Genomic DNA, 20,219 nt, shown 5'->3' with positions numbered 1-20,219 from the left:
CGAGCTGCGGCCCCGAGCCCCTGCATGGCTCAGGGGTTTATTATTAGAGAGAGATTTGATTAATGCCTGAGCTGTGCATTTCCTGGGGTTTCCCCTTGACCCTTCTATGCAAATCAGCTGCACACTCAGCACCTTGCATTGGCTCATGGGTCCCTGGGCTGCTGGGGACTGGGTGGGAGGGACACTGCAGGGTGATGTGTCACCGGGGACCAGGGACAGGTGTCTTGGGCAAGGTGGCCACGTTTGAGAGGTCCTTGCTGGAGTGGAGGCTCTGCAGCACCTGCCCTTGCATCACAGGACTGCAGCAGAATCCCAGAACCATAAAGGTTGGACAAGCCCTCTAAGATCATCGAGTCCAACCATTCCCACAGCACTGCCATGTTCACCGCTGAACCACATCCCCAAGTGCCACACCTAAACGCCTTTTAAATCCCTCCAGGGATGGTGATTCCACCACTGCTCTGGGCAGCCTGTGCCAGTGGGATGTTTTCTTCTACAGAGAAAGATGTTTCACTCTGTACTGGAACCAGCTGCCAGGACCAAGCATCACTCAGAGCACCCATCCTTTCCCTGTTCTCAGGATGGTCGGCACAAGCCACTGTCCTGTCTCTTGCTCACAACTCATAGAACATCTCGTGGAGCCCAATAAGGTGCCTTAAACACTGACTTTCTCTGGTGCATCCATGTCTGGGAGGCAGGAGGGCTGTGCTATGTCCTGCGTGGGCAACTGAGTCCCGGCTGGGCTCGGGGCACGAAGCATTAATAACACATTAATAGCACAGTCATAACACAGCTTGTTTTCACAGAGGGAAAGAGCCACCTCTGAGCTGCTGGCAGCTTCCAGAGGTTTCTCCCTGTTTCCTGCAGAGATGCTGGGCATGGCTGTGGCCGTGGTGCCAGGAAGAGGCACAAGGTGCTGGGAGCATGGCAGAACAGTGACTCAGCTCAGTCCAGAGGGACCTTTCTGCAGAAACAGCTGAAGGAGGAAGGAAGCAGCAATACCTGATACTAAAAACATCAGTGGAGCAGCGTCAAGGGTTTTTCTGTTTGGTTCAAAAACTCCTATTTCATACTTGCCATGTGGAGCTGGAATGGAGAGGCCAAAGGATGTTTTGTTACTGTGTCCATTGCAGGGATATCGGAGGCTGATCCTGCTCGTGGGGAGCAGAGCCCAAAAGCAGAGGAACCCAGAATCTTGTGATTGGATGTGGCCCATCACATCCCAGATCCTGAAGGAGAGTGGGAAGCAGCACTGGTACCATCCAATGGACCACAGGGCTCGGTTCAAAGACCAGGAGAGGAGGCACCATGGCCACAGGGACACTGCAACTGCAGCACTGTGCCACATGTCGTGTATCTGGTACAAAGGATGGGATCATTGCTATGCTTGAGGCTCCCACTGGGAAGGAAATCATGATTTTGGCATTGCCAGAGCTCTTGAGTGTGGCAGAGTGGAGCGATGGCCCTGGAGAGATGGCCCCAGCCCTCTGGCTCTTGGGGTTTTGCAGGGGAAACTCACCTCTGTAAATAGCACCAGAGACTTGCAGTTTCCACCCTGGTGAACCCTCAAGAGGGAAGTGAGAAGCACTTGGGGGTGGTTTGTCCCTCCTCGCTGAGCAGGGATCAGGCAGTGTGGTTTCGGCTGTAAAATTCTGGGGCTGTGGGGATTGGAGCCCCATTTCCTTGGCCCTGTGGCCTCACCCTCTGTGCCCCAAACCTCATCACCCGTCTGACAGCTTCCAAGGATGCTCTGTGCCTCTCCAGCACCTCCAGACATGGTCCCCCATGAGCTCCTGTCTCACAGCCAAGGCAGTGGCTGCCACCCTGCCCTGCCTGGGGTTGTTCCTGTGTTTTCAGCAGCTGCCACCAGCCCCCTGTTCTGGATTTCTGGATCAAACCCTTCCTTTGCTGTGTTCACTGGTTCCCCAGAGCATCAACCAGCAGCTCCCCGCGCATCCTCCCAGTGCAATCCATCCCTCTGCATGGCTTTGCATCCATCTGCATCCCCCCCATATCGTTTTGCATCCTTCAGTGCCCATCTGCACCTGGCTCCAGAGGTGCTGTGCTCTATTTGGGGTGACAGAGCCCAGCTTTGTCCTGACAATAAAATCTATTTTTCTGCTGGACTCTTGCCCCAGTGGCCTTGCTGCAAGGAGAGCTGCAGGTAACAGGCAGACAGGGTGGATAATGTTTGGCTCTGAAAACCTTTAGGGGGTGCTTTGCCTTCCCCTTGAGCGGCTTTGCTGGGATATTTTCCTCCCCTCAGCCCATCTGCTTTGTGCAGTCCCTGAGCCTTGGCTGGGACATTTGCTCACACACATGTTCCCTTTAGGACCTGAGGAAAGGGGCCGTGGTGGTGATGTCTTTTCTTGGTCTTAAAATTAAGAATCAAACACGGTTAGAAGGGAAAAGGGGATTTTACTTTGGTATTCATTTTAAGGATCTTCAGGTGCACTACGTCTAGGTTGAATGTACTGAAATGCACACTGCAATGTCCCCGCAATGCACACCCCCAAAAGACCTGGTATAACATTACAGGTCTTACTAATTAGCATACCTATCCAAAATTCCCCAATGAGAGGCTTGAATGAGCCCCCCTCCCCAAGGAACTTTCCCCTGGATCGTTCTATCTTAGTTTACAGAATGTGTTCTGGAGAGGACCTTGGGGTCTGGGGCACACTGATCTTTGGCTACGAAGCTTCTAAAATGCTTAGTCTCCTAACTTAACAAACAAGTCCAAGAATGTAGGCAAAAAGCACTAAGAATACAGAAGTTGTAAAAAGGTATAACAGGATATAAAAGAAGGTATAAAAGAAAAAGGCAAAAAATCTTCATGGCGTCAGTGGGAGGAAGGGGCAGGGGAGCCCTTTTGGGTCGAAGCTGCCAACTGCGGAGCCGGGCTGAGCGCAGACGTCTCCGAGCGCGGCTGCCGAGGGCTCATTTGTGCCACCCCAATTCCCTGCGGAGGCGCTGGGGCCAGGACGTGCCTGTCCCCTGCCTGGGCGTCCCCCTGGCCAACCACAGAGTCACCGCAAGGCTGAACCCCCGGGCTTTGGCCGCGCAGCGCCCACCGCCGCCGCCGCCTGCCTTCGGGTGCGCGGCCCTGGGGACCCTGCGGGGCTGCAGAGCCGAGGCCACGCCGGGGCGATCCCACCCGTGAAGAACCATCCCCGTGCGCCTGTGGCCGCGTCCCCATCCGCCCGGGCTGTCCCCCCTCGGGCCCGGCTGTGTGGATGTGTCCCCAGGAGATGGCACCCTCGGCCAGCCCAGCCCGGCTCCCGCTGGGTCCCGCAGCCCGAAAATCCTCCAAACCGGCCACTCCGGCCCTGTTTTCGCCACACGGGCCACGGGGTGGGGGGTAACAACATGTGGAATGGTTCGGGTTGAAGGGACCTTAAAGCTCATCCAGTTCCACCCCGGGACAGGGGCAGGGACACCTTCCACTATCCCAGGTTGCTCCAAGCCCCGTCCAGCCTGGCCTGGGACACTTCCATGTGGGGATCCAGCCCCCCAGGCTGGCTCCTGCCCCTCCCTGGCACCTCCGTTTGCGGCAGCCCCCAGAGCCCGGTGGGTTCAGGGCTCCCCGTACACCCCGCACTGCTCCATTCCTCCCTTTGCTCCTCATCCTGTCACCATCTTGTCACCCGGGGCTGCAGTGGGGCATCATCCATGGATGCCCAGCACGCACCGGTGTCTGGGCACTGTGACAGCCCCTGTGCCGAGGGTCTGTCCCTCACAGAGGCTGTGCCAGGGCTGTGGGTGAGCCCTGAGTGGTCCAGGCATCATCAGGGTGATGCTGCAACAGCCTCCTTGCCGAAACGCGGCACAGATCAGGAAAAGGGAAGCTTTTTACCAAAACCCAGGCTGTGCTCAGGGCTGGCTCCCCAAACCCAGCAGCCAGCTGGAGACCGAGGACGGCCGGATGGGAAAAGACCTGGGTTGGCTGCGGTCTGGCATGGAAATGAGCAAGAAGCCCTAGAAATGCATAGGGAAGGAGCAGGGAAAGGAGGGTTCAGTGCCAGGGCTGTGAGCTGAGGTGTAAAGCGTGGGCGGCAGATAAGGGAGATGAGTCAAAGAACAATCTTTGCCCAGAACAGCTGATCTGATTACGTGGAGTTTTGACCTGGTGGGAACAACTCCTTGTCCTCATCGCTGAATTCTCTCAGGAGAGGCGTTTTCCTGGCAGGACCCTCATGGGAAGGGCTTTGCAGCCTGCCCAGGAGCTCTGCTGTTAATTTTTAACACTAAAACCCTGGGGAATTCCAGAGGACTAGAGGTTGGCCAGTGGGAGTCAATTTAATATTTAAAAGGGATAAAAGGGCTGATCCTGGGAATTACAGGCCAGGTGAGGCTGATCGCCATCCCTGCACAAATTATGGGCTGGGTAATTGAGGATACTGTCAGCCAAAAATTAGAAGCTAAAAATATAATTAAGGTCGTTAGCTTGGTTTCATGGATGGCAGCTCCTGTCAAGTGAGTCGGCTTTGGTTTTTGGCATGACTCTGGGCTGGCTGATAAAGCTAATTGTGCTGCTGCATTATAATGGGTTTCTCCAAAGTATTTAATTTAGGGCCATGTGACAATTTCATTTGTAAAACTTGCATTATATGGAGTCAGCAGAGCAGACATCCGACGGCTGCGCTGGCAGCTCCGGGGCGGTGGCCAAGGGGGCGAGTGATGGAGGAGGCTGAGAGCCCTGGCTTTTGCACAGGGTGACGTTTTTAGGCAGGGATGCTGAGGAGAGACGGGGTTGGCAGGGCAGGCAGCCTCACAGGGGGATCCCCTCTGCCCTGCCAGCAGCCAAAATGTGGGAAATACAGGTGGGGACGAAAGATATGGATTTTCCTGCGAAAGCAGAGTGAGATCCCATTGCAGCAGCAGCCATGGGACTCAGCTACTGATAACCCATCCAGCAGTGTAATTAATCAATTTTAGGAGAAAGGTATGAACTTGCAGACATTTGGCATCTCTGGACAAGAGGAAGGCTCTGCTTGGTGGGACAGGATTTATTGTGGCTTCTGGGACAAGCTAAAGCCTCTGCATGCGTGTGCAGCCTGCTCTGGACCATCCTTGTGGGCTTTTCCAGCCCCATGGAAGCTGCAGCCTCCTCTTTGGGCTGCATCAGCTGCAGCTAAGTGCTGTGGATTTCATCCAGGGGATAATTTGGGTCCTTTTATTTCTCCCAGTGGGAAAAATGGGTTTGGATGGAGTTTGGAGCAACCTGGTCTAGTGGAAGGTGTCCCTGCCCATGACAGGGGGTGGAACAAGATGGTCTTTAAGGTCTCTTGCAACTTAAACCACTCTCTGATTCTGTGAAAAATTGGCACAGGCAGGGCAGGGCACAGAGACAGTTCCCAGAGCAGCCTAGGAGCCTTTCTCTCCATCCAGGAGGGTGTTTTTCACCCAATATGGATTTCCAGCCTGGGGGTCTCACCCCTGTAAGACACATGGTGGCATGAGGGGCATCCAAGCCTCCCTCAGTCAGTGTTTCCCCAGCCAGATGTTCCCCAGGCAGGGCTGTGGGGGGCTCTGGATCCCTTCACAGCCAGGGACTGCATCCAGCATCCCACACTGGGACTGCACTTGGAGCAGGGCACAAGGAGGGGAACCCTCGCAGGCGCCACTCAGTCCGAGCCTGGATCCAGTGTGGATCCCAGGGCTTGCCATGACTCCTGCCCTCTCCCCTGGGCATCCATCTGTCTGGCTCCACGGTAATGACGGCGAGCTGGCGGCACAGAGGGATTAAATGACTTGCCCAAGGTCCCGTGGGGAGTGATGGCCACCCGGGAGGAGCACCCGGCTGTCCTGCTCCTGCCCCGGCAGCGCCCGGCCCTGTGGAAAAATGTGCTGCATCAGAGCCGGAAAAACATGGCACAGCCACACGGAGCACGTCACATCCCGGTGACATCCTGGCGGGCAGAGCTGATGGATGGTCCTGGCGGGATCTCCACACCATGACAGAAGCAGGTGCTGCTCTCCTCTCACCAGTGGGGTTTGGTGCCACCGAACCCTTTCCCAGAGCTGGAGGGTTTTGCCGATGCCCTCCCCAGGCTGGGCCGGCACAGCCCAAGCCAGTGACTAACACCTCCTGGTTTGCAGCTTGTTTACCTGGCGCTGGGGCTTCTTTGGAAGGCTGACTCACCACAGCACCTTCCCCCTCTGCCACAGCAGCTCCCTGACAAAAACTTTCCATTTTCCCATTGTTTTAATTACCCTCATTTGAGAAAACTGCTCCAGCAAAGACTGGCTCTGGGTTGAAGAGACGTGTGTTACACATGGCAGCCCCAACTGGTCATTCCCACAGCGGTGGCAATGGCAGGATGATGGGGTGGGACGTCCACCCCCGTGGCACACCTTGGGGACCTCGGTGCTATGGCTGTGCCAGGATCTGGAGCATGCAGGGAATGTCATGGGCAGTGAGCTTCCAGCAGCCACCGAACGTGGCACACGGACAGCCGGCAGCACGCAAACGCCGGCTCCATGCGGCTGAATGCGGCCCGACAGGTTTGTGGAGAAGCCTGTCCCGTTCAGCTGGATTTTTGGAGAGGCTGGAGCCAGCCCCGGCACCAGCCGCTTCCCGCGAGCTGCTGCCGGCTCCGGCAGAGCCGTGTGCGGCGCCAGGTCGTGGCCCCGAGCCCACGGGGCAGGCACAGCCTGCGGATGGGACACGCAGGGCCTGCTCCCTGCTCCGTGCTCTGTGCCAACACCGTGGCCTTTTTTGGGGGAATGGTGCCCCATGAACTAGGGAAAGAGCAGCCCCTTCTCTCCTGGAGGGATCCTCTAGTCTGTGGGGTCCATGACCTGAGGAAGTGGAGAAGGGACCATGAGGACAACACTCAGAGGTGTCCATGGAACTGCAGAGGGGCTTTTTGATGAAAAAAAATGCTGGGCATCTGTAGGAACTGTGGGGTGCAGTGCACACCAGGTCCTCAGCAAGCAGTGTGGCAGGGAGTAGTCCAACACTGGGGATGGAAGCAGGGAGGAAGGAAAGGGAATCAGGGAAGGACAAGAGCTGGTTGAAAAAATCATCCACCCTTCTCCAAGGAGCAGGATTTCTGCAGTCGTGTGCCAGGTGAACCCTGGACCTGCGGCGAGGGCGGCAGGGTCTGTAAATTCCAGAAGGAAAATCGTCTCTTCCTGGGGTAGGGTCATGCTGCATTTATAGGATCAAGGAAAAGGTGGGAAATACCAAAATGGTGATGAGTGGGGGTCTGGTGGCTGCTCTCAGCCTGGGAGCATCATGTGGGCTCAGGGCCGGGTGAGGATGTACTGGGGTCACTGGTGCCCAATCCATGGCACACGGTGTGCGCTGTGAGTGGCCCTGGCGGGAGGGAGAGAGATGATTAAAGCTGCCTTTGATGAAGCAAAAATTAATAAACAAGCAGGCAATTGTGCTGGGCTTTATTTACTTGGGATGACAGCGTGGAGCCGGCGTGGCGGGGCTGCTGAGGCCGGGTCCCACATCAAACAGTGGGACAGCGCCGGGCACAAGGGGACCACGCCGTCGCCTCCTCTCTGACGGGTTTTTCCTGGTCCCAGAAATCCAGGAAGGTCCATGCGTCTGTTCCTCATAGCAGAGCCCCATCCCACGCCGGCAGGGAACACTGGAATGAGCAGGAGATGCTCTGTGCTGTGGTGATATCTGACTGTGGTAGGATGTGCCAGTCCTGGGTGCATTTTGGAGGTGCTACTTGGCACCTTGCCCTGCCCCCCTGCTCCAAGGTCAGCATTCCCACCTCTCTCCTGACCCAGTGATGCTCCACAGGCACTGAGGTCCCTTCCCTGGTGCTTCTGTGCAGAACTGGGGCTCCCAAGGGCACAGCTGGGAGGCCAAACCCATGGCCTCACACCGGGTCCTTATCAGCTGGTCAGGAATATTTACCTGCCGGTTTCCACCGGATAAAAATTTGCTGGACAAACAGGAGTCCCCAGCTGGCCCCAGGGCGGTGGCACAGCAGGGACATGGCTGAGGTGGGACATGCACCCCTGTCCCTGCTTTGTCCCCACTCGGTCCCACGCGCTGCAGGTCACCGAGGTGCGACAGGAGTGTGAGGGACATTGTCCCCACCAAATCTGTGTGTCCAGGGGTTGGTGACCCCCGAGCCAAGCTGTGCCAAGCTAAGCCGAGCCCAGCTTGTCTGTGCCAGGCTGAGCCAAGTCAGGTTGAACTGACTTGGGCTGAAGGAAGCTGGGCTGGGCTGAGCAAAGCCGAGCTGAGCCAAAACACGCCAAGTTGCGGTGGGCTGAGCTGAGCCAATCTGTGCCAAGCTGGGCTGAGCCAAACCGGGCCGAGCCAGGCTGAACCGAGCCGAGCCGAGCCGAGCCGAACCGAGCCGAGCCGAGCCGAGCCCGGCCGAGCCGAACCGAACCGAGCCGAGCCGAGCCGAGCCGAGCCGAGCCGAGCCGAGCCGAGCCGAGCCGAGCCGAGCCGAGCCCAGCCGAACCGAGCCGATCCGGGCCGATCCCGCCCCAGCTGTCAGCGCACCGCCCCTCCCCCGCGGCCGAGGCGGCCCCGCCGCGCCCGCCCCTTTCCTTGCTCCCCATTGGTCAGCGCGGCCACTCGGTCGCGGCGGAGGCGCGTTCCCATTGGCGGGCGGGCCCGTCCGTCCGCGCCGCGGCCTCGCCCCTTTTCCGCCTGGCTGCGCGGCGTTGGGAAGTTTGCGGGCGGCGCAGTCGGGAGCGGCTCCCGCAGCGTCCGCACGCCCGGCCCGCCCTGCGCCGGTCCCCGGTCCCGCACCGCACCGACCCCCGCGCCGCCCCTCACCGTCCGGCCCGGCCCCGCAGGGCGCGGGCAGCGCCGCCCCTCCGCGCTCCGCCGCCGCCCGGCCGGCCATGCGCGCCCGCTGAGCCGCAGTGGAGGCGGCCGCCCTGCGTTTCGCTTCCTCTTTTGATTTTTCCTGCTGTACTCGTTGGGGTTCTGTGTTGGTTTTTGCGTTCGCGTGACGCCCCCCGCGGGCGCGGGGCGGCGGCGATGGGCGCGGCGGCGGGCGGGCGCTCCGCGGGGCGCTGAGCGGGCGCGCAGCGGGCGCGGGCCGCGCCATGGCAGCCAAGGACAATCCCTGCAGGAAGTTCCAGGCCAACATCTTCAACAAGAGCAAGTGCCAGAACTGCTTCAAGCCCCGCGAGTCCCACCTGCTCAACGACGAGGATCTCAACCAGGTGGGATCTTACCCCAAAACCCGCTGTTTTCCCCCCAAAATCCGCTCCGGGGTCCCGCCCCCTGCCCGCCCCCAGGGTGCCCTGGGTCTCCGTGGGGTGTTCGCTGGCCCCGTGGGTAGCCTGGGGTCGCACAGGTATCTTGGGAGTCCCCTGCGTAGCTTAGGGTCCCGTGAGTGTCCCCATGGATAGCTCAGGGTCCGATGGGTAGTGTAGGGTCCCATGGATGTCCTGGGGTCCCACGGGTAGAACAGGTTGCCATGGGTGCCTGCTGTCCCCATGGTTCGCACATGGGATCCCCAGGAGTCCCACGGAGTGCGTGCTGGACACAGATATTGTAGGGTCCTGTGGGTGCCTGCTGCTCCCACAGGTACCGTGGGCTGTCAGGGATGCTGTGGGGTCCCATGGATAGTACAGGGACCTATAGGTATCCCTGTTTTCCATAGGGTGTTTTGGAGCTCCAAGGATGCTCCCTGGTCCCATAGGGTATCTAGGGGCCTCATGGGGTGTTGGCTGATCCTACAAATAACACAGGGACCCACAGGTATCCATGGATCCTATGGGGTGTTCAGGAGCCTCATGCATGCACTCTGGTCCCATAGAGTGTCCAGGAGTCCCATGGGGTGCCTGCTGACCCCATGGGTGATGTGTGGTCCCATGAGGTGCCTACTGACCCTATGGATAGCACAGGGATCCACATATATTTGTGGATCCTATGGGGTGTTCAGGAGCCCCATGGTTGCTCTCTGGTGCCATAGAGTATCCAGTGATTCCAGCGGGTGCCTGCTGGTCCCGTGCATAGTGTGTGGTCCCTTGGGGTGCCTGCTGACCCCACGGACAGCACAGGGAATCACAGGTATTTGTGAAGCTCGTGGGATGTCCAGGAGCGCATTGGGTGCTCTCTGGTCCCACAGGGTGTCCAGCGATCCCATGGGATGCCTGCTGGCCCCACCGATTTCCAGGTGTCTCACGGAGCACCCACAGTGCCCACTGGTCCCTTAGGCCATGGCTCACCCCACTGCCACCTCCCCTGAGGCCTCACCCCCTGAGGCCGTGTGGGGCCCCGCACCAGCACTTGGGGTGATCCTGTCCCCTCTTGGGGTGATCCGGTCCCCTCTTGGGGTGCACGGCAGCAGGTGGGAGATACCCTGTGAGCTCCATCAGACGATCCTGAAAGTCTTGGAAAAAACTCGGTTGAAAACAAAACGTCCCCTTCTGGACGTGCCGGACATGACCCCCCTGCCTTACAGCCCCCCGCTTTTCCGGGGACATGGGAAGGGGACCCCAGTCCCTTTCTGGAGAGGGTTCAGCGCTGGGGAGCTGCCAGGGCTGCGCCTTCCTCCTCTTCCCCCTCTTCCTCCCAGGCCTGAGGCAGGCCCAAGGCTGGCTCTCCTATGGCAGGGGGTGTTTGGGGCATGGGGGGCGTTTTTGGGGTGCGGGAGCCCGTCCGTGGTATTTGGGTGAGGGGAACAGGGCCGCCCTTCCTCCTCCCACACCTTTCTGGGACAGGGCTGCCATCCCCGCTCCCGATCCTATTATGGCAATGAGATCAGACATATTGCTGCGCTCGCTGGGGGGGCGGCGGGGGGGGGGCATCATGAAATCTGAGGGCTAATATGGAAAAAATGTAACTGGAAAAAATGCCGTGGTGTGTGCGGGAAAGGGGCGGGCGGCGCGGAGCGTCGCGGCCGTGCCCAGACAAAGGAGCCGTCCCGGAGGGGGCTCGGGAAGAGCCCCCCGCTCCCGGCTGGCCCCTTCCCGCTGCCCGGGGGTTGCGCTGCCTCCTGGTACAAAGCTTATTTGCTTTTGTTGGGGGGCTCAAAGCATGGTATGCAGCCCGCCATAGTGCCTGCCTGCCCTGCCACGGGGGCCACCCACCTCCCTGGGGACCCAGGGACGTGTTTCGGGCAGCCCCTCGTTGGCTTTGTTCCCGTCGGGGTGGTGGGTGGCCCTGGGGGGCTGCCCCTGCGTCCGGTTCCCATGGGGTCGGGGTCAGCCCCGTGGCCGGATCCAGGCCCTGCGCGGGGGGCTCCGGTTGGGAAAACGGCGCAATCCTGCTCGGCTTCTCCCTTGCAGCTGGGGTGAAGTAATCCCGCTTCCCAGATAAGATGGTGGCTGTGGTAGCGTATGATGCACGCACGCACCTCCCGCCCTGCCCGCAGCTCCCTGTGCCTAGGAGCCCCCCGGCTGCGGCCACCCCGGCGCTTCCCCACCACCCTGCCCGCCTCCCCTCCCAGGCTGTGCCCCGTATCGCAGCCTGGATGGATGTGGGGGTGTGCTCACTCCGAAGCACACCCAGGAATAACGGTTCATTTAACAGCTCTGAATGTTTCTGCCTTTTGAACTCATTCTTTTTAAGCTTGGGTTGGTTTGGGGGGGTCCCACTCCGCAGCGTGGGGGCTCTGTGCCCAGCACGTCCTGCTCACCCCGTTGGACAGGGACGGTGTTGGTGATTACCTAGAGTCAGGCTAGAAAAGTCTTTTGGAGTCATCTGACCTTTGTACTTGGCTTGGAGGAAAGGTGAAGGTACTTCACGCTTACGCACTTGTGTCTCTTTTGGATTTTTATTAGATAAAAATACCTGTGTGGGTGTCAGGAGCTGCCCCCGCTGCTTCCCAGGGTGCTGCAGGGCGCTGGAGCCGCTCAGGGCAGAGACCCAGAGTACGTTTGCAAAGAGTCACAAATATTTAGTGGTAGTAGTGGATTTCCGTCGTACTCGGGAACCGGCTTAGGAATGGGGCTGGGAGGGGGGAAATCCAGCCCCAAACATCAGGATTAATGAGCTGGAGCTCTCTAATAATAATCAGACTTAGCGCTTCCAACTTCAAAGGGCTGTGTGGACGCTAAGTCCCTAATCCTGGGAGCGCTGCCTTCACGAGTTGTTTTTGTGCGTGACTGTGCTGCCGGACAGGGCTCGGTGTGATTTGGGGCAGCTACATGCAGTCCCACCACCTGTTGGAGATGTGACTGTCCCCTCCCAGGGCTGCAGGTGAGAGGTGATGTGCCTTTGCCCCCCCCCCCATCTCTGTTTGACCTTCTGGGGTGCCCACACAGCATGGGAAAAACTGGGTCAGTCAGTGCGGCTGTTCTCCCTTTGGGAAAATCTGTTGCTGTGGGTCGTGGGCTGTCAGATCCCTTGATCCTGTGTGGTGGCAGGATCTGGTTGCTGGCAGACACGATGCTGTTGGTGGCTCTGTCCTGGCTGTGCCACCCACCCATTGTCAGCTCATCTTACGCTGCTCCTTTCCCATCCAGGGAGAAATTCCCTTTTTGTGGGAATTTCCACTTTCCTGGCAAGACGTGCCTATGCTGGCACTGCACAGTCCCCTGTAACCACCTGCAAACCTCATACGGAACTCAGCTTTCCAGAACCTGCCCTGAGAAGATGGATGGTTCCCAGGGACCCCTGCCTTCTGTCTCCAAGAAAAAGTCAGCCTGTACAGTGGGACCCTTACCCCAAGTAGCCACCCAAGGTTCTCGTGGCGTTGCCCCCGTCAGGTCCCTGCTCTCCACGCTGGCTGCTCCGGGCCAGTCCATGTCTGCACACACATGCCTTTGGTCTGTAAGATAAAGCCCCCAACAACGTGGGACAAGCTGGGAATTAACCTAAAAACTTTGCCTGGCCTGAATTGGAAGAAGAGCAGAGTGTAAAGCAGTTGCTTTTAATTTTCTCCATGCATTTGCTCTCTTGGGGCGTGGGGACTGGCACAGATAGAGGAATTTAAGGACGTCTTTCCAGCTACCAGTGTCTTTTTTTTTCCTTTTTTTCTTTTTATTTGAGATCATGGCATAGATGCCCAGAGGACCACCCAGTTAGAAAACAGAGCTCGCAGACTTTTCCCACTGTCTCTTCCCGTGACACCCCTGCTCAGACAGGGGGTGGTTATTTCCATCTCTTCTCCATTGGACATTATCACTTTCCTACTGTTCTGGATGCTGAGCAGCTGGTGGCCAGCAGCTCTGAGGCTGGAGTGTGTCAGCGTTGGGTCGCAGGCTTGGCTTTGCTCTGGGACATTGCATCCAGGGGCTGGGATGCCCTGTGCTGCAGGGGTCTTTTCCTGACTCTTTGCATTGTCCAAAGGGTGATAGGGTGAGGGATCATGTCCCGGCCACACTTTTCCCTCCAGCCCTGCTCTTTTCAGGAGGAAAAGCCCCCATTTTCCTGGAAAGCAGCCCCTGCGCTTGCATTCCCTGCTCCCTGCTGCTTGTATCATGCTGCAAAAATCCGCCTCTACTTGACTGATTATTAGCACTGAACAGGGGGAGATTTCTTTGCAAATGTCAAATTTGCCTCTGTCAGTGGCTGTGGAGGGCAGGGACTTTGGGGCACAGCCAGAAGGGCTGGGGGGGCAGGGTCATGGTGGCTCAGTCCCATGGGCAGCATCCCATCCTTGGAGAGTGACGTGCAGGCAGGGAGGGCAGTGGGCACTCGGAAGCTGTGTTGGATGCTGGGGTTGATTTGGGGTGCACTTGAACCTCTGCCTGGCCCAAGGGAAGGGACGTGGCGGCGCCTTTGGGTGCTGGAGAACCGTCCCGTTTGCACACTGACTTGCTGCTGGGTTTTTGCACGGCGCCGCACCTTATCTGCGCTGGCACCCAACGAAGTGATAAATCCCCTCTACAGCACTGTGGAGAGATGTTGTGGCTTCTCCCAGGCGCTGAGGAAGGCCAGTGGTGGGAAGTGGTTAGATACGCCTGCTCGCTGCCAGGTACACCAGCTTTGGGGCTGCTCAAGGAGGAGCTGGAATTGCAAAGTCCATTCTGTCCCGCTTCATTTTGCTGCTGCTTGACAAATTCCCCATGCATGCCGCAGCCGGCCTCGGCCAGCTCTTGCTCCGACTGCCCCAGGCAATGGCAGCCCTTGGACCCAAGCACAGCCCTGAGATCAGGGGTATTTGCAGAAGGAGGCCGGCTGTTTGCATGAAGGGTGAATTCAACCTTTCCCCTTCCTGTTCCTCTGGTTGCTTGGTCACTCCTACTGCCCACACAGCAAACTGTCCAGGCAGCTCCGTCCTTTGGGGTTTGCCGACGCCTGGGTCAGTGCTAGCGGTGTGCAAGAAGGGCTGTGCCATGCACAGTGCCCAACAGCTGGCCCATGGCATGGTGCTCCTCGTGCCCCAGGTCCAGTTTGTCCAGTCTGGTTTGGCCTTGTACTGCATGTGGAGATGTGTTGGTAGTGAAATCCTGGCTGGGGATTTGCAGCTCTGGCAGTGGCCGACTCATGCCTGCCTTGTGTGAATGTGTTTTGGCAGAAGAGCAGGATATGGATGGAGAGGGGACTCTCCCCATCATCCAGGGTGGCCCTCAGGAGTTGCCCAGGTCTTGTCCTGGAAAAAGCACTGTTTGGGCTGAACCCAGGGGCAGTGAGCAGCCACTTGGATGAGGAACTGGGGGATAGGAGAGTGGTTTTGCTCTGGGAATGGTTGTGGATGCTCAGAGGCAGCACTGCAGCCTCCGCGCTGAGGTTTGGCGTCGCCAGGTGACAGACAGCAGAGGGGAAACGCTGTACAGGCAGGGAAACAGGGATGTAAGCAGCTTAACTGCTGAGGCTGGGCTTCATCCTGGCTCTTGGGATTGCTGCCGGAGCGCAGGTTTGCACAGCCGTGTTTGCAGAGCCTCCTGACAGCCGTGGTCACGGGTCTCCAGTGGGTCTCCATCTGCCATCCCACTGGGAGTGTGCAGAATGTCAAGTGACGCCTGTTTCTCAGTTCCTAGAAGCCATGCTGTGGGCAGGAACGCCTGCTTGGGTATCACATCCCATGCCCTCCCTGAACACCGTGTCACCTTCCCCATTCCTGCTGAGTGACGGCTGCTCCGACTCATCCATCAGCGATGTTCTCTTGGCTCCAAGGTGTGCAAAACTGAGAGCAAAGCAGAGCTGAAACCACCCAGGTTTCCTATTTTGAGGTTGCAACCACAGTGTTTGTGGTGACTTTCTCCTTGAACTGTGCCAGAAAAGGGTCCCTGCCTCTCGGGAGCTCTGAGTGGATCAGGAGACAGGGAATGATGACCTTACTCTCCCCTCTCTCTCGATCTGGGTGACAGCTCGTTGTGTTCCCATGGGTGTGGGGAGCAGCAGGCACTGCTGTCGGAGAGGCTCCTTTGGTGAATATTCGGCTGACCCATAAAGGTGATGAAACAAGTTCCACCATAGATTCAGCCACAGCCTGGGTCAAGCTGGGTACATTGTTCTTTTGTGGGGCTGCTGGAAGCCCTGGCATCACTTCTGTGGTGCACAGGGCTCCCTGCTCCCGGTGCTGGAGGCAGAGCCTAAAGCTCCAATGCAACAATCCATTCTTCTTCCCCTTCCCGCTCAGTTGCCAAGCCTGAACAAAACAAGCCCTGCCTCCACCCGAGACAGGCTGATTACGTCTGCCGGCAGCCTAAACAGATTATCCCTCCCACCACGCGCTTGGAGCCAGGAGTCTCTCCCGGTGATGGATTCGGACTTCCCCCAGAACATGTGGGGGTGGGTGGGCACTGGCTGTGGGTGCATCCCACCCCACCTGGCTGTCCAGCACCCCAGCAGGGATGTGGGTACTCTGCTGTGGGGTTGAGTCTGCACCCTAAGAGGTGGATGTGGATGTTGGTACAGCTCTTCTGTTCCGCCTTGTGCAATGAGCTCCTGCAGCATTGTGGGGCCAGCACAGTGTGGCTCTGCTGGGTCCTGCATGCGTGGCTGGTTTGCATGGGGAGGGAAGAGGTGAAGGTACCACCAAAACCACAGGAGGTGTGAAAGCCTGTCCAACAGGCAGCTGGTTGGTGTCACAGCCCACCTCCAACCCCGTGACCTGGTGCTCCATGCGCTGCCACAATCCTGTGACCCTTCCTGCCCTCCGGAAGTGGGTGCCCTGCGGCCCTGTGTGCAAGGGTTCCTGTGTCACCCTAGGCTTCGGGAAGTGCTGAGTGGCTCTGTGCGTCCTTCAAGCCCAGTTCCCCATCTGCTGGGAATCATGTTCCCAGTGCTGGTGGAGCTGGTTGGGGTGGTTTGTCCATGCCTGGGCAGCATCAGCACAGCAGCCTGACAGCTTTGTGTAAACCCAGCTGGGGCCGCTTCCTTCTCCGCTTCCTCCCACCCGCTGTGCTGCCGGCGCTGGGCTGGAGGCAGCGTCCTCCCCCTGGATGCACTGTAGGCCCATGGGCTGAGGGGATGGAGGCAGTAGCTGGAACAGTGACCTCAGAGGCAGGTGAGGTGCTGCAGGTGCCCCACAGCCCAGCTCCAGTGTCGGATCAAAGGTGGGATGTGATACCTGGACACTCCCAGAGGTGTGACAGGAAGCAGAGTGGTGACGTGGGGGTGTCTCTGCCTGAGTCAGCCTCCAGCAGTCCCACGGGATCGGATGGAACTGGGTGCTGTGGGGCTGCAAACCGGCCTCACCTCCCACGCAGTGGTGGGGTGAGCGTCACCCCACCCCAGCTCCATCAGCAGCCACTCTCCACTCTGCTTTCCACGGCATTTTGTGGCTAACCCTCCAGCCAGGTACCTTCTGGATTAAAGCAAAGCCACCCACCCAGTGCCTGAGCACCCAATGTGACTGCTACCTGTGTAGAAACTACGTGGAACTGCCATTTGGATATCACTGGAGCTGCCAGGAAGCGGATGGGGCCCTGCATCAGAAGGCATCCTGGAAACCCTGGAGTTGCTTTAACACCATCCCTGAATGCGAAGTTGGACAAATCTGCTTGGAAGAGGGAATTTTTGGTCTGAGCTCTTGCTCAGTGCTGGTTGTTGCATTTTCCTCCTTGACGAGCTCTCCAGAGGAAGCCAAGCCAGTGGAAACGACGTGTGATTCCAGCTCCATCCTGGTGCTCCAACACCCTCTTAGACCTGCCTCCCACATCGGGTTTATTTTAAACCTTGCTTCAGCAGGGCTATTCCGATGCAGGTGTGATGAGTTTATTTCAGACACTTCGTGTGCTAATTCATATCCCTTTCATTTAGGCTTGTACCTCTCTGGGCATTTGCTTGGTTTTAGCAGGAGCTTGTTTTGGTTTGTCTTTAAAAAGCGCTGCTGCGTGTTTATTTGTTGATGGGTGGAACCAGGCTGCCCACGCTGCCTGGCTCTAATTCATACCTTTCAGCTATTTTGGTTTCAGTATCTGAAATTGGATGCTTCTGCCAAAACGAGTGTAGCCCACTGGTGGTTTTTTGTGACGCCGCTACAGAAATGACCATGCTCTATGTTAAGGGTGTGTATTTCAGGTGCTCAGTGTTTATTTACAGACAGTTTGAACTAAAATTGGAGTAGCTGAGGGCATAATAATGTCTGCTGGGGGTTGTGAGCCAGGCTGAGATAGGGCAGGACTTCATGCCTGTAATGCTGGGTTAAGGCTGCTCGCTGCTGGCCCTGGTGATGATGTCCCCTGTTGGTTCCATGGTTACTCTGTCCCTGGTGTGGCCCTGGACCTGCCTGCTGCCTGTCACATGGGCTGGGTGCTGTGGGTTGCTCAGAGTGGGTTGGGATAGTGCTCTGGGATGGCTGCAGTGCTGTGGCTTGTGTCAGGGAGAGTTTTTGCTCATAGCGCTTTGCTGGGTTGAGCAGTTGGTCTTGTTCAGGAGCTGTGCTGGGACACAGAGGGGAGAGTTGAGGTATGGAAAAATTGGGGGGTGGAAGAGGGCTGAGCCCTGCAAGCAGCTTGGCTGTCCAGAGGATCACCAGGGTGCTGCCTTGGTGTGATGATGCCAACCGTTGGGATGTCACATTCTGTTGTCACTGTCATCCTCTTGTTCCTGCATGGTGGAGGCCACTCGTAAGACCTTCTCAAGCCCCAGCTGCTCAGCGCTCTCTCATGGGAATTTGGGGACCCCATTTCCTGTTGCAGTGACCCATTGAAGGATTTCTGACGGGTCATCATTAGTCATTTGCAATTCTACTTTTCCCCTGTAAAACACGACAGAAATTTGGGACGTTTGGCCCTTCCCAGGCCATGCAGGTAGTCGTGGCCACATCCCAGCATGGCAGGGAGCAGTGTGATCCCCTGCTCTGGAGTCCTCCCATCGCGTGGGCACGGATGCGTCACGGGCGGCTTTGGGTGGGGTGTGCTGGGGGAGTGGCAGAGCGTGGCTCACCTGCGGGGCGCTGGCAGCGTGGGTGGCACAGAGCCGGGCACGGAGCGGTACCGGGCGGCTGGAGGTGGCATGGGGGCCATGGGCGAGCAGGGCACCAGCATCCAGGTGAGCTGGACAGGGGTGGTGGGGGCTCCGGGCCCTTTGCCAAACCCAGGGAGGGTTGGGGTGTTCATAGGTGCCTTTCTGTGCCCCCACTGTGGTCATGGGAGCAGGTGTAGGGGTGCCCTGGGCCCCCTTGGCTCCCCCAAATTGGATCCTAATCCCAGCGCTTTGTTTTCATCGGTTTAAATCTCATTTAAAGGGGGAAGGAAGGAAGGTCTTCTCAAATCATGTTTTCCCAGCTGCTGGGAGAGCAACACCTTGAGCTGGTATGTCATATTGTGGAGGGGATAAGAGATTTTGTTATTTCTTTTCACTTTATAAACAGTAAAAGGTCTCCTCCAGCGTGTTTCCAGTTTGCTTACTCAGTGCTTCATGCATTTGACAGTTTCTGGTGCATAGGCAGTTTCTTCTATTGTTTGCAGTGATTTTTCCAGAGGGGAAACTTTTTTTTTAACATTACAAAACCACAGAAACTGGCAGGAGGAATCTAGGGGAGGTACTGAACTGGAAACAGTTTTAAACTTTAAGGAACAGAAAAGAATGGAAGCAACAAGATAAACTGAATCAGTTAGAGGGGAGCTGGGAAAGTGTGTCCTTGTCACTTTTTGACTGGGCTGGGATGGACATGCCATCAGTGTTCTGTGGTGGAAAGCAGTGTTCCCAGACCCAGGGTCTCCTGGAGCTGGATCTGCTCTGGGTTTCCTCCCTCCTGGTCTGTCCTGGTATCTGTGGAGCCGCCTTGCTGGTGTGGCAATGCCTTGCCACTCTTGCAGCAGAATTTGGCTGGTGTTGGCTCACCAGCCCTTGCCAGGTGTTGGCTCATCGTTTACAGCTTGACAGGCAGCAGGAGCGGTGCCCACAGGACTTTGTGTGGGAGGACATGCCCAGTGCCCGTCCCCATCCCACCGCTTGCCGTGGCATGGGTCAGCTTCACCCTGGCCACTTCTGCATCCGAGCCAGCGGTGGAAAGAGCATGGATATTTTTTTTCCACTGACATACAGCAGTGCTGCAGGGTTCTTTCCGAGTATTCTTTCCCTTTCTCTTCCCGGCTGGCTGAACGAGCTGTTTTCCCTCCTCCCGGCTCTGACCTTCCTGTGTGCTCGGCCGTGGGCTGCTGGACACCGCTGGTGGGAGGAGTGGGCTGGCAGGGGCTGCCCCTGCAGGAAAGCGGGAGTTGGATGTGTGCGGCACGGGAAGCGGCTGGGAGCTGGAGAACTGCCAGCGCTGGGTAGTTTTTCCTCTCTTAATTAACGAACGGAAAACATCGAGCTCTCCTTTGGAGTGTGTTTTTGCTTTGGAGTAGAGGCACGCTGCCGATGCCGATGGGAAGAGCCGTTGGTGGGGATGGGCTCTGCTGCTCGGCAATACCCGGGAGGTTGGTGCTCTGGGCACGGTGCCATGCAAGAGCAGCTGTGTTTGGAATTTGTGGCTGGGGTTTTGCCTCCTCCTGAGTCCTCGTCTTAGTCCCATAGGCACACAGTGTGTGTCACACCACGGGTTGCCATCAGACACCACGTTTCCTACACTGGGAAGGCTGAGTTTGCCTGCATGCAGGACGCTGAGCTCACGCAACTGCCTCTGTGCTGGGGCTGCTGCAGTTTCCCCTGGTTCTTGACCATCGATTCCCCATGGTGCTGATCCATGTTAAGCCATTTTCCACTGTGCCTGAGTGTTTCTCTGCTGTTTCTTTGCAGGCCAAACCCATTTATGGTGGCTGGCTGCTGCTGGCCCCGGAAGGAACGGACTTTGACAACCCCGTCCACCGCTCCCGGGTAAGTGAAGCTGAGACATCCCCTCCCTGTGACATGGGTGGGGGTGGCAGGAGGAGCAGCAAGGGCCTGTCCCTGCCCATGGGGGTGGCTGTGACCCTGGGAGTGCCACAGGCACCTC

The 20,219-nt window shown here is 57.9% G+C and overlaps 1 protein-coding gene across 3 annotated transcripts in view; it reads left to right on the top strand.

The window, feature by feature from the left end:
- The first annotated feature begins 8,640 nt into the window (after positions 1-8,640).
- The window catches only part of MPRIP (myosin phosphatase Rho interacting protein), a 74,269-nt gene continuing 62,690 nt past the window's right edge, over positions 8,641-20,219 (top strand). Inside the window, exons 1-2 of one of the 3 annotated variants that reach the window (XM_069029803.1) lie at positions 8,641-9,159; positions 20,024-20,101. In XM_069029803.1, coding sequence (XP_068885904.1) covers positions 9,040-9,159; positions 20,024-20,101 — 198 coding nt within the window. In that variant the 5' untranslated portion in view covers positions 8,641-9,039. The remainder of the gene's footprint in view (positions 9,160-20,023; positions 20,102-20,219) is intronic. The other 2 variants (XM_069029801.1, XM_069029802.1) reach the window with 2 other exon arrangements.

This window comes from Aphelocoma coerulescens, chromosome 14, assembly GCF_041296385.1.
Source record: "Aphelocoma coerulescens isolate FSJ_1873_10779 chromosome 14, UR_Acoe_1.0, whole genome shotgun sequence".
Lineage (NCBI taxonomy): Eukaryota > Metazoa > Chordata > Aves > Passeriformes > Corvidae > Aphelocoma > Aphelocoma coerulescens.
This window is presented reverse-complemented; position numbering and strand designations above follow the sequence as displayed.